The sequence below is a fragment of the Periophthalmus magnuspinnatus genome, chromosome 18 (genome assembly GCF_009829125.3).
Source record: "Periophthalmus magnuspinnatus isolate fPerMag1 chromosome 18, fPerMag1.2.pri, whole genome shotgun sequence".
NCBI lineage: Eukaryota > Metazoa > Chordata > Actinopteri > Gobiiformes > Gobiidae > Periophthalmus > Periophthalmus magnuspinnatus.
The window spans coordinates 8,875,964-8,890,649 of NC_047143.1; the positions used below are offsets into that span (position 1 = coordinate 8,875,964).

General features: G+C 37.2%; 1 protein-coding gene across 1 annotated transcript; it reads left to right on the plus strand.

The window, feature by feature from the left end:
• Window positions 1–322: 322 nt before the first annotated feature.
• Window positions 323–14,361, plus strand: mmp14a (matrix metallopeptidase 14a (membrane-inserted)). The gene is made up of 10 exons (XM_033983706.2): window positions 323–708; window positions 8,006–8,154; window positions 8,225–8,347; window positions 8,833–9,140; window positions 9,806–9,967; window positions 10,365–10,504; window positions 11,024–11,162; window positions 11,258–11,408; window positions 12,396–12,511; window positions 12,964–14,361. The coding sequence occupies exons 1-10, from the start codon at window positions 631–633 to the stop codon at window positions 13,281–13,283; spliced, it is 1,686 nt and encodes a 561-aa protein (XP_033839597.1). The 5' UTR covers window positions 323–630; the 3' UTR covers window positions 13,284–14,361.
• Window positions 14,362–14,686: the final 325 nt, after the last annotated feature.

Here is a 14,686-nt window from a genome sequence, read left to right on the forward strand (position 1 = left end):
GTTGTTGTCAATTTTGCCTATTGTTGTTGAAATCTTATCACACTGTTTATCTTCTTTGGAAAACTACGCTTGATAACGCAAATAACTTTAAGTATAACACTCTTTACCATTTATGACCAAACATGTGTACTGAAGCCAACGTGGTGGTGGTAGATCAGCTGTCGTCACACGCACAAAAAGTCATCACATCTGGAGGAGGACCCGAGGAAAATCCACCTCTCTCTCTCTCTCTCTCTCTCTGACACTCTCTCTCTCTCTCTCTCTCTCTCTCTCTCTCTCTCTCTCTCTAACTCTGTCTAACTCTCTTTCTCGTTCTCTTTCTCTGCTGTTTGTCTTTACCACGTCCTCACGCTTCAGGCGGCCGTAGCAAGGGACTAACAGCCAAACTATGATGTGAGCCAACTTTACCCGAGTCTATCTCTGCAATTCGTATGCGTTAGTACATTATTATATTGTGTACACGTCTTTATAGAACGTTTTTAGTTGGAAAAGAGTATTTTTCATGCGGATTTTGAAAGCACAACGAAGAAGAGTGATTTTTTCCCTCCTCGTCGCGTGTTGCTAGGACAGTGGTGGGACTTGTACTGAACAGAAAAATATAATTTTGGGGCCTAGTCTGAAGGTCGCACAATGCTGCCCAGTCTTATAACCCTGGCCTGTGGTCTATGCTGCTTCGCATCAGTGTCTGCAAATGTTCTGAAAGCTGAGGTAAGCGCAATTAAATGTGTTGAAAATGTTGATAATGTTGTAATTATGCGTTAATATCTTCTGTACATCACCGATTTTTATTTTTATTTTGAATGTGTGGTAAATGTGTAAACTTGTTTTGATTTTGTGTGGGGCTCCAGTCCTTCAGGAGCCTTGCAGACCACAGCTGAGTTGCTTTGTCCTGGGAAAAGGGGGTGGCTAAATTTGAGAGGAGGGGAGTATAATGGTAATGGATTTCATCTGCTCTAAGACTTACAGATGAACTGCTGCTTGGCCAGGATTTTTGTCCCAAAACAAAGTGGACATATCATAAGACACTATTGGGAGAAGAGTCCACAAGCTTCAGACACTACAACACTTAAGTCAACAAAACTACAAATTATTTCTGTCAGCAGGTCTCATGCCACTCTCAAAATGAGTGGGTGCATGCACCAGGGCGCCATCAGACCTGACCAAATTGCAAAATTGTTTTAAAAATAGTTGTTTGTCCCAAATATATACATACCATGGAGATAAGTTCAGATGATGGCATTGGCACTCAAAAATGATGGCCCTGTACAGGCTACATTACACTCAGATGAGAATCCACAAACAAACACAGAATAATAAAAAAATGCCACTTGAGCTCTCAATTTTTCTTGCAGTCCACACCTAGATTGTATACAGTCTATGAGTCCAAATTGTTCATCTGTGCAGGGTGCTTGAAAGAGTCAGGAATACTCTTACAACATTTGACTAATTCTGACACACCAGGAGAAGACTAACTAGATGGACTGATTGACCTAACAAATATCACAAGAATTGATGCTTTCCACTTCATATAGCTGTGTAAGGTAATGAGAAGACAGCAAAAGGGAAAAAAGAAAAAACATTTTAGAATAAAGGTCAGCATGGTGTCATAACCAGTGGACACAGCTGTGTCCTCCACTTCCTGTTATCGCAAAGGTCAAATTAATGAACTATTCTTTTAGCTTAGAAAAGTAAAACTGCTTTAAAGGAGGCCACTAGAGGCTACTGGTCAACAAGTTCTATTATGGGAGCTATATACCAAATTACTCTTGATTTTCACTATGTAAAATAAAATAACTGTATTGTGATGGTAGTGGACAGGATGCATGGGACAGGAGGAAGGCTTTAGTCACTGACCACAAGATGCTGGCATATGACTCAGACCAGACACAAAACAACTCAGACAGTTTATAAGAGGCTGCTGTGATTGATGTCTGTAAAAAATACAACATTTACAGTGTCCTGAGTAGAGCTGGGATAAACATCTGTGGCCATGTTGTAGGAGTGAATAAAGCCTATTCTTTGCAGCAACAGTGATTTAGCAAGTGGGACATTTACAACAGATTAAATGTAAAAAAACAAAGTTGTGTACAAAGATGTGAGCATTGATGGGATGTTGTCATAGGAGCCAGCCATGATGCAGAAAGAGGATAAGCCGTAAATTAGAGCATAGGGATTACATCACCTGTGACTGGGATATGAAACCTATGATCTATAGACTTGGCCAGGACTGGAGAAAGTTGATAAAACTAGAGAAACAAATTATACAATAATGTGTCATTTAGAAGCTTATCAATAAACAAACATTTTCTACTTTGTTGATTGGGCAGTAATTCCCACCATTTAAGATCAGTTGTTTTCTGAAGTGTCATTTGAGTCTGTCTGGTGCTGTAAACTCTCATGAAAGAATAGACTGGGAAGCAGAAATAAACAGAAAGAGAATAGAGGAATTTTGTGGTTTATCAGTGTTGCTTAAGATCTGAGTGACTCTTTTTGACAAACATAATCCGTACTGAGTGATGTGGAAGCTCCATCAGACAATAAATAAAACATATCTGAAAGGAAAACCACTTCTTGCTAATCCACCGCACCCCACCATATGTTCTCTTTTATATTCTATTGCCTGGTCTAACTTTTCTGTTTTTAAATAAAATGCTTAGCTGCACTTTGCGAGTGGTAGGTGAACAGAAATGAAAACACTCAGATTTAAAACTGGATTTGTCAGGAGATTTCCTCCTGCTGTAAGGAGACACACATCTGGTGATCTTTGTCAGGGACTGACACACATCAAAACACATCTGGCTCTGTTTCTCTTTATCACCACTGCAGCTGCAGTGAAGGAGCTTCAAAGACATTGCTCTGACAAGCAGCACTTGGCACATGGTGGAAAAAATGAAAACGTAATCTGCATTCAGTTTAATGAAGAGCTGCTAAACTTCAAGGGAGGATGAGTGCTTATCTCCTCTGAAGGCCTAGCTTTGAGTGAATACACAAAAAACTTAACACAAGTAAAAGCATGACTGTGCTGGTAAACTACTACTGAGCCTTCACTTACAGAAGTGAAGTTGCCAATGCACGCCATTGGCTGCTCCAACCACCTCCATACATCACGTTCATTCATAGGCCAATATGGAGCTTGCACTGATAACCTGACTAAAATTTAGTATGATCAAAACCGGGCCTGTGTATCATCCAAAAACATTGGCAGAGTTTATTAGCCATTGGTTGCTCTGGATTGGCCATAGAACACTCATACTGGTGGATCTCTACTTCACAATCTCAATCTCACATGTGTTTTCACTTTAGTAAACAGATGGACATCTGGTCATGTTGTTAATGTTTATGTTTGACATTTTCAAAGTAGTAATCATCCGAAGAAGTAAAAATAATTATTTATGGCCATGTAAACAATGTAATCAGTCGTTTTGCATCTTTGTAAAAATGAATCTTAGAACTGAGTTACCCTACCATAAACTGCATTGGTAAATGGGTCAAACAGACACCAAGAAATTAAGGCAATGTGAGTTTCAGCTGCTTATGACCAGAGTTCTCAGTTTTTTTCCACTGGCACAGAGGGATAGGAACAACTGACTCCACTGCCTAAATTCCAGTTTAGTCAAACTTATAGCCCCTTTCCTGACTTTTCACCACATTAATGTTTTTACCTGCTCCAAAGCAAACTACACGTCAGATTGTCTTCTATTCGACCTGGAGTCTGGCATTTTGTCCATTTAAACCTTTTATTCTCATAATGTAGAATTTCTGAAGACCAAAATAGACATTTAGTTGATCAAATATTATTTCAATTTGACCATTTTTGGCTGGAATTCTGTTTCCAAGCCAACCGTGAAATGACGTGTCTTGCTGTGTGCAATGCCTAAATATAATTAGTTTTAAGGTGATTATACATTTTTCCCTTTTGAGGAACTTGTGGTTGGGCCATTTTGGTACTTCGGGAAAACAACACATTTTTATGAATTTCAGCAGAAATGTGACGTGAAGTGGAATATACCGTATTTTGTAAGTTGACCACTGGATGAAAATTACCCTACATGGCAAACTCTGGCACATTTACATGCTGTACTAACACATGTTGATTAATGTGCACCGTCCCATATTTAATAAATAAATATAAATGTAACACAATGTGTCCCCCACAGCCCAGTATTTGTACTAGTCTGTTTCATTTAATTATGTCTTGGTCATTTTCAGCATTTTGATTATTCCAGTCTTAGTAGAGTTGGCTCCAAACGCCACTTACCACCTTTCTGTATGGAGCATGTAGTCAACAGATACTCAGTACAAACAATGCAGCTATTGTTGCACATAAACTTTATGGTGATCATGATCGTAAAATTTCTGTCCTTTTTTGTATTTCCCAGTTTCCATTTGGAGCATTACTGCACAGTAGTCTTGGCTACAGTTTATGCATTATGTATTGTTGTGTGTTACCTTCAGTTATTGCATGTATAATATATGGAAAAAGTGACAGTAAACACTTAGAGACATGAGGTGTGCACTTATTCAAACATTTAATAAAATTATTTAAATAAATAAATATACACACATACAAACATTAAATTGTGTGTATATATATATGTATATATATATGTATGTGTGTATATATGTATATATATGTATGTGTGTGTGTGTGTGTGGGGGGGGGGGTTAAATAAATATACACACATACAAACATTAAATTGTGTGTATATATATATGTATATATATATGTATGTGTGTATATATGTATATATATGTATGTGTGTGTGTGTGTATGTATGTATGTATGTATGTATATATATATATATATATATATATATATATATATATATATATATAATAGATAGATAGATATAGTGAAATCAAACTATTCAAAATGTGTTATTTTAACTTGGAATTATTGTTATTAAATAGAATGTTTAGTGCCTTTGAGATGATCAAATCATCAATCCAATCAAATCATACTACTTGTCTGTGGTACCAGTATCATAATGGAATAATGGAAAATTCTAACTGTATTCAAAATCCACTTGCTTCAACAAACACATAGTAACTACTTTTCAGTTATACAACAGAAAGAATACAGTTGAAACACTTTTTCTAGACAATAGAATGTGTTTTTCATTTCATAATACTTTCTTTTTATATTACCAAGTGGTCTGTGTCTAATCTGTGTAATGTCGTCCAGGTAGGTTCCATAGTGGTCCATGTGGCATATACCAGTCTATCTGAGCTGTATCTTGAGCTGATACAGCTCAAGATTATTCTATAGCTATTCAGGAAAGGCTCATGACAAAACTGACTTTTTTTTAGCATTTATACCTGCTCCAATAAGTATCTAGTTTCAATACTAGTTTTAGTATCTGGTTTTTGATACGTTTGACAACTCTAATCACTATAAGGCTCACATTGAGGTTGAAATGTTCATAGTGCATCCCACAACTTCATCAGATTCAGTGTTGGGCCCACATGTCACTCCATTCACTGTACAGAGCCCAGTGTGTGTTTACCAAACCAGTCTGCAGCCTTTTGACCACACAAACTACCTTCGCCACCCCACAGCCAACAATACCAGCCATGTACAAGCTTCAATAAATAGGTGCTTTGACTTGGGCTGCCCGGAGTTCCAGGGAGGAGGGTGCAGGTTGGGATATCTGGCGTCCCAAGCGGAGGTGGTAGTGTGTTTTTATAGAAGCAGACTGGAGCCATGGTGCACACTAGCTGTAGTCAGAACACGTGGAAGAGAAATGAGTGTTGTAGGTGTGGGCTGATTCACAGTAAATTGCAGGCAAATTCATTTAACTGAACAGTGTTAAGTTGTAGACTTCAGTGGAGAGAAATCTGTATTATTCCTGATTCACACTGTGGCTTTGTAACTCAAGTTGCCTCAATGATATACTATAAGGTTGTAAAAATCAGATATTAATTGATATTAAAACTAGTATTGAAATTAGATACTCATTTGTCCATTGTGTCATTGGGCAAGATACATTGGGCGACAGTGGCTAGTGTTGGTCCCCCAACCCAAAGGTCGGAGGATCGAGTCCCGCTCGGACCAAGTTCTGTCGTTGTGTCCTTAGGCAAGACACTTCACCCATATTGTGGTGGAAAGTGGTGTGTGCGTGAATGATAGGTCGTGGTCGGAGGGGCCGATGGCGCAGATTGGCAGCCTCGCTTCCGTCAGTCTCCCTAGGGCAGCTGTGGCTACAATAGTAGCTTACCATCACCAAGTGTGGAAATGAATGAATAATGACTATAGTGTAGTGAGAGGCTTTGACAAGCCTGTAAAGTGCATTACAAGTGTAAGGCATTATTATTATTATTATTACTTCACCCACCTTGCCTCTGAAGGTACGAAAGGCATTATTATTGTTATTACAGGTAGGAAATATATCACAAAATGTGTTATTCAAGTTTTTTTCTCAAGATATGCTCAATAAGAATATCAAGTAAATAATAATAATAATAATAATAATAATTATTATTATTATTATCATTATTATTATGAAGAAGAAGAAGAAGAAGAAGAAACATGTTAAAAGGCTGATGACAAAGCCGGCAGATTGATATTTCAAGGATCCATTCAGGTTTTGTGTCTTGAACCTCCGCCACAACATTTACAGCCATGTTGTTGCGTATTTTTGATGGTTTGCCATAATATAGTTGGAGTATCATCATAGTGATAATTCCCCCAAAAACATGACCCTTCCCTTTATTTTAGTGTGTCCATAATCACCATACAAATAAATAAATTAAGACAATAATTTAGTTGTAACAATTACTGTCAACAATGATAGTGAAAGTGAAGTAAAGCACTCACTTAAGCCACCGATCAACCCATATGCTGTCAGCAGTCCTAGGTTACCTTTATAACAGTATATACAATGTGGTATGTGTTTTAAGCTTTAAAAGTGTGGAATCCTGGACCACCAGCAGCTGACAGTAGAAAGAATAGGCAGGTTTTTTGTGTGTTAAGATAAATAGACTTCAACTGGTGGTTTTGGTTTACAAGAACAGACAGCCAACACGGCTCCAAATTTCAAGCTTTGACAATCCCAAATGTTGCCTAAAATGTTTCTTTTTCCAGCATTAGCCAGTTGTTTTTGGCTGCATTTGTCTAGACACTTGGGAGCAGAGTGACATCAGTACTTGCAGCACATGTGTTTTATTTGGCTCTCTACTCCTCCCCTGGCCTTACGACCCCACAACAAAGTTTTTATTTGCAATTTCAGCATAAATACAGGGACATATGAGCAGTTACTGTTATTTTAAAAGTGTTTGTATGTGTGTTTTTGTGTGTGTGTGTGTGTGTGTGTGTGTGTGTGTGTGTGTGTGTGTGTGTGTGTGTGTGTGTGTGTGTGTGTAGTTTTGTTGGTTGAAATCTGTCTGGTATTCAGAGCTATTGTTCCACCAATCATGAAATGTGTGTTACATGTCTAAACTGGCAAGCCCAAACAGGACCTGAGGCCAGATAAACACACAGGTTCATACAAGAACTTTGATGTTGACTAAGCAGTTTTAGGTATTTTGATGTTCACAACCTATTTCATTGTGGGCAAAGTGGATCTCACGGAATTAGAAATGAGTCGGAGAACTATCTAAATCACAACCTTTACTTAGAGTGAGTTTTATAACCGTGTGTCATGTTGGTTTTGAAATACACAGACAGAGGTGGGTAGAGTAGTCAAACATTGTACTCAAGTAAAAGTAATGTTACTTCAAAGTAATATTACTCAAGTAGAAGTACAAAGTAGTGGTCAAGTAAGAGTAAAAAAGTATTTGGGTTAAGTTAAAGTTAATGTAATTTGAATTTGAACAAAAGATTGAATATGCAAAAAATGTGGTATTTTCAAACAACAGCCACAAAAATGAGATAAACTAAATCATATCTGAAGGATTGGAGCAAGAAACGCAAATGTTCAGATCATTTAATATTTTACTCAAGTAAGAGTACTTTAATAAAAATTAAAGTAAATAGGCCTATAAACTCTCAATCTTTCTTTTTCAGGCTTGGCTGCAGCAGTATGGCTACCTGCCCCCAGGCGATATTAGGGCTCAGGCGATCCGGTCTCCTAAATCTGTGGCGGCAGCAATATCAGCTATGCAAAGGTTTTACGGATTAACAGTGACAGGAAGCATAGATGCCAATACAATACAGTAAGTTAAAAATATGAAGTACTATTTTTGGATAACATTAAATAACATATAACTGTTTTTCTTTTGTTAGAGCAATGAGCCGACCTAGATGTGGTGTACCAGACAAGTTTGGCCCAGAATTGAAAACAAACCTGAGGAGAAAGAGATATGCTGTACAGGGGCTAAAGTGGGACAAATCAGAAATCACTTTCAGGTCAGGAAAAGTAGTTTCCCTATACAGTTTACTGTAGGACTTGCAGTTATTATTATTGAAACATAAAGCATCGTGAAATTTAAACCATGTTAGAATGTTGTTACCTGGAGTTGTGTTTTGTTTCATTCACACATGTTTCAGTAACTCTTTATAATTAGTCTGTCTAAACCTCCGAAGGTCAAAATGCTCTGTTCCACTTTGTGATGTCTTGTACTTATAGTTTTTAAGTTAACAGCTACCATTTACTTTTAGTTCAGTAGAGACTGGTGATTCCAAATGATTTTAGTGAAGGCTTATGATGTTTAAAAACGCTTCCTGTATTACCACGTGACTTCATAAGGTTTTTTGCTTCATTGAGTTTTCTGTTTGAGAGAACACAGCCTAAATATGCAGGATTTGGTCTTAAACATGTGTGAGGTATGTTTTTGATGAGGAAACAACATTATAACATCATATAATCATCAATTAAATGTAATTGTCCACAGCATACAGAACTACACTCCCAAAGTTGGTGAACGAGCCACATACGAAGCCATCCGAAAAGCCTTCAAAGTTTGGGAGAGTGCCATCCCTCTCACCTTCAGGGAGATCCCCTACAGCCAGATCAGAGACAAGGTGGACAAGTTCGCCGACATCATGCTGTCCTTTTCTGAGGGTTTCCATGGTGACAGCACGCCTTTTGATGGAGAGGGGGGCTTCCTGGCTCACGCATACTTTCCTGGTAATGGCATTGGCGGTGACACACACTTTGACCTTGCAGAGCCCTGGACCACTGGAAATGTCGACCAGGGAGGTGAGAGAAGTCTTTATTTATTGAGTTCTGTTATCTCAAACATAAAATTAAAACAAGCAACGAGTAGTGGGCAGTTACATTTACTTGAGTAACTTTTAAAAGAAATTTTCAGAGTAATTTTCTAGCAACATACTTGTACTCTGAGTAATATATTTTTGGTGTAAGTGTAACAGTACACTTACTTGAGTAAAAGTGTTGATTACTCTTTACTCTGTGAGTAAGTGACAAAAGCTTTATGTTGACAATATTTGATTTGAACATTTGTGTTTCTTGCACCGCTCCTTCAGATATGATTTTTTTTTCTTCAAATGTTTGTATCTATCCTTTGAATATACCAGATTTTGTACATTATCTAATGGTTTGTCCTTCAAATTGCCTTGACTTCAAATTATAAATCAGATGTTATATCCAGACAGTTACTCTTTAAGTTACTCTTACTTGAGTAATTTCTTGGACTACGACTTTGTACTTCTACTGGAGTAATATTATTTTGAAGTAATGTTAATCTTACTTGAGTACAATTTTTGGCTACTCTACCCATCTCTGCAAATAACAAACAAACAGTGGAAATGCAAAAATAGTTACACATACTCATAATTACTATTGAGTGTATATACAGTTTTTAATATTCCATTTGACATTTTACCCTTTCTATTCCTGTAAAGGTAATGATGTTTTCCTGGTGGCTGTCCATGAGTTAGGTCACGCTCTTGGCTTAGAGCACTCCAACAACCCCTCGGCCATCATGGCGCCCTTTTACCAGTGGTTTGAGACAGAAAATTTCCAGCTTCCTGATGATGACCGCAGAGGCATCCAAGCAATCTATGGTAAGATAGAACCAGTCATAAATGTTGGTGTTTGTTTCATGTTGACAATATTAAAGTGGAACTTAACACTAAATCCACTTTTTTGCTATTAAACTGTGTACATGGTGTCCGAATAGCATTATCTACTGTTCCTAGTTATTTTTTTTGGCAACTTTTATGCAAACTAGTTACATTTGCAGCTTTCTGGTCAAAAACGCCTAAATATAAGGTTGTGCTGCCTTTAGTGGCTTCTACAATTTCTAGTAGTTGGTGACATCACACTGGACTGCCCTGATTACAGCTAGGTGTTTGGTGTATAGACCTATTAGACAGTTTAACAGCTCTATTTGAAATGTGGTTGTTGGAGTAGTTTAGGTATTTAGTCCCACTTTAAAAACATTTTATTATTTTTCCACAGGTACTAAATCGGGGGCTCCTCCTCCACCACCCCGTCCCACAAAAGCAACCAATCCCAGTAAACCAGACAACGGTCCTGACATTTGCGAGGGGCATTTTGACACCATCGCTGTCTTAAGAGGAGAGAAGTTTGTGTTTAAGGTACTAATCCTAACATCAACAAATCATATATTGAGGACATATTGTGAAATCCATCTGAAAAATAATACAAAAATATGAGGACTAATGTTTGTTATGTCAGTTAGTGTTGTCATGATACTAAAATTTCAGACTCAATTTCAATGCTATATAATACAGAATAGACTCAATACTCTATACCGATTCCATTACTAAGATCTTCTACTCTTTGCTTAAACAATAGATTGTCATTTTCAACATTAAATCATAATATTTTCTTTTATATTACCATGTGGCCTTATATCTGTGTAATCCAGGTAGGTTCCGTAGTGGTCCATGGGTGTTTACTTGTCTATGTCAATTTATACTTGTTTTGATACAGATCAAGATCATTCTAAAGCTATTCAGGAAAGGGTAATTTCTCTCCCGTGAATTTTAGTATTAATACCTGCTCAAAGTATCTAGTTTTGATACTAGCTTTAGTATCGATTAGTATCTGATTCTCAATGTTTTTGACAACCCACATGTCAATTGGTTTTGTAGGATAAATGGTTTTGGCGTGTTCGCAACAATAAAGTCCTATCAGGATACCCCATGCCCATTGGCCACTTCTGGAAAGGACTGCCCTCGGGAATCAACGCTGCCTTTGAGAGAGACGATGGAAAATTTGTCTTCTTCAAGGGTAGGATCTGTGTGATCCAAACCAGACATTGCATCATTGCAGCTGCAGTGTGTGTCTGCAAGCTATTACTTTCTTTTAATATTTTGCTTGTGCAGGTGATAAATACTGGGTCTACAGTGAGTCTGCTATGGATAAGGAGTCTCCCAAAAGCCTTAGGGACATGGGGACTGGTCTGCCCAAAGACAAGATTGATGCTGCATTATTCTACACACCAACAGGACAGACATTCTTCTTCAGAGCAAACAAGTCAGTTTTACTATTGAATATCACCTATGACTATAGAGTTATTTTATGAATTGTGTTATTGAATTAATTGTGTGTTAATTAGTCCCTAATGGAATTATTAACCTAGCCTGCATGATCTATATGTGTATGTTGTCATGCTCCCATTATTATTAGTAACTTGAATGGATCTGCAATGGAATAGGGTGCATTTACTTTCTAGAATTTGATTATCCTGATTTCAGATGGAGGGCAGGAACCTATATAACCCTATGAGAGACTTAATGTTTTTGAAAGAAATAGCCATATTCAAAATCCACAAATGTGGTCCTTCATTATTTGTTTAGGGGTCCACAGCATTTTCTGATACTATTTTGAGGCCACCTTCATTCATTTGGGCTGACATAGAAGAGGTTGAACATTGTGCCAGTTTTGTTTAGTGTTTTGATAGTTTCAATAATATATTAACCAACAACAAATCAACAGTTAAAATGTGTAGTTAAACAATAAATTCAACCAAGAATTCTAATCTGTTCTACAGCTCAGTTTAAAGTGGAACTAAACACTAAATTAACTTTTTTGCTACTAAACTGTATATGATGTTTGAATTACATTGTCTACTGTTCCCACTGTTGTTATTTTTTGGCAATTTTAGGGCAAACAATGTATAAAAATGGATGTGTCTTGCCTCCAGTGGCCACTGCAATTTAAAGTTTGGTGACGTGACACAAAACTGTACTGATTACAGCCCATTGTTTCAGATTAAAAACACCCAGCGTTTGAAATGTGGATACTTGTTCGACCAATCACATTGTTCCTTCTATGACCCAGACCCCGCCCCTGCTTCACACTCCCCTTTAGTCCTTCAGGTACAGCGCAGTTCAGCAGCTCTATGAAATGTGATTGTGGGCAGAGCTTAGGTGTTGAGTCCCACTTTAAACTATAGAGATCTAGAATATTGCTATGTCACAGTTCACAGCCTAATAGTATGTTGATCCTATGTGTTTACAGATACTACCGTTTCAATGAGCAGACTCGCTCTGTGGACCATGGTTATCCTAAGGCTATCAGCACATGGAGTGGAGCACCAGACAATATCAAAGCAGCTATCATGAGTGAAGATGGATGTAAGTTAAACTCTCCTAGTGATTATTACAACAAAAAGTAGACATGTCAACTAACTAGAGTTGTCATGATGATCAAATTTTGTTTTGATTTAGATACTAAGGAATTCACTTGATACTCAATACCTATTCTTTTGTTTAGGCAATAGAATGACATTTTCAACATTAAATAATAGTACTATTTTATATTACCATGTGTCAGTCATCCAGGTAGGTTCCATAGAGGTTCATGGGCATATACTAGTATATGTGGTCTTGTACCTGTTCTGATACAGCTCAAGATCATTTTAAAGCTATTCATGAAAGGTTGATTTCTGTCCTGTGAATGTGTTTTGTATTAGTATCAATACCTGCTTAAATGAGTATCTAGTTTCAATGCTAGTTTAGTATTGATTAGTGTCTGATTTTCGATACTTTTGACAACCCTACAACTAATTAAAATCTTCCTATTTTAGCTTACACCTATTTCTACAAAGCAAATAAATACTGGAAGTTCAACAACCAATACATGAAGGTGGAGTCTGGTTACCCCAAATCGGTGCTCAGTGACTGGATGGGCTGTGACAGCGAGGATCCACGACAGGGCAGAGAAGAGGAAGTGATCATTATAGAGGTGGACGAATCACAAGGGTGGGCAGGGCCGGTGGCGGTGGTCATCCCTCTTTTCCTGTTGGTGCTGGTAGTGATCACCCTGGGAGCGCTGTTGTTCTTCAGAAAGTATGGCACGCCAAGACGCCTGCTTTACTGCCAGAGGTCTCTCCTGGACAAAGTGTAGAGAAATATAGTGAATTTTATGAACGAGTGACTGCAGAAGGATGGACTAGATGACAAGTTGGAAGGCGACAGGAACCCGAGTAGAAATGAGAGACTGAAGAACTGGGGATGAATGTTTTAAGATTTGGTGGTTTGTATATGCCACAAAAGTGCAAAAAGCCCAAGGAACTGAATCAGGAAAATGTGTATTTGTATGTTGAATATTTACATTCTGTTTGGATGCTACTTCATCAATCACCTCTGTCATGAACTAGGTTTTAAATGTTTAACTGGACGACTCCAGCTGAACTGCTGATAAATTTGACAAAATGTATTTCCTTTTAGCATTTTATTTGGAAATCTCACACACTGCCATGACACTATGGCCTGAAAATAAAGTTTTATATGGTTGTATTTTCTACCACTATGTAAGGTCAGTTTTTAAAGCAACCAATTTTCACAATTGTTAGCGCATATAATTGTAACATTTAGCACAACAGCTACATGCAAATAATACAAAACTGATCTGTGAAAAAAAACATTGTTATATTCTGTGTGATATCTGTACATTACAACAGAATGCACAAAAAAATTAACTCTTTTGAGTGTAAGCAGTCAGATGGAAAAATATCTTCTGAAACTTGATGTTTTGGATTGTAAAAGTTAATTTTATGATGTGTGAAAAAGCGGTACTGATTTCCAACAATAGTGCAATCTTTTGGGACACTTTATTATTATAAGTATGGTTATTGTTATTATTGTTCTCCTGTAAAGTTTGTTTGTGTACATTGTCATTGGGAGTCCTGCTGGACAGAGGCATAAAGTGACAATGGTGAAATGGATCTCAGTTTACATTTCATTAATTTGATCTAATCAGTGAAAAAGCACATCTTCACACAATAATAATACTATTTATGAACTCTGAACACAGATGGTGCTCAGTGCTTTTTGTAGTTTTTACACAAATTCTGTTGAAAGTGATTTTAACAATGATAATGGTAATGATATTTATAATGATGATCAACAAAATGCAATGGAAATCTATTTTCACTTTTGTATTTCACCTAATAAAGTGAAATTAATTTTTTTCTACAAACACAGGAGTTTGTCGTGTGTTTTTAAATTGTGAAGTTACTTCATGGTGCTAAATTGATAAATCACTGAAATGAACATATAATCCACTTTGGTTTCTCAAAATCTAAGATTATGATGTTTCCTCATCAGAAATATACCTAGAGTAGTTTTTTGTTTTATTAACCCGTATTTAACACCAAAATCCTGCACACTTAGGGCGAGTTTTTCCTCTAAAACACACAAAAAAAACTTTTTAGCCATGGTGCCAGCATCACGTGTTGAGAGACTGGATGGAAAAACATCTGGATTCAAAAACGTGCAAAGGCCTAGTGGGTGTGTATATCCCTACTG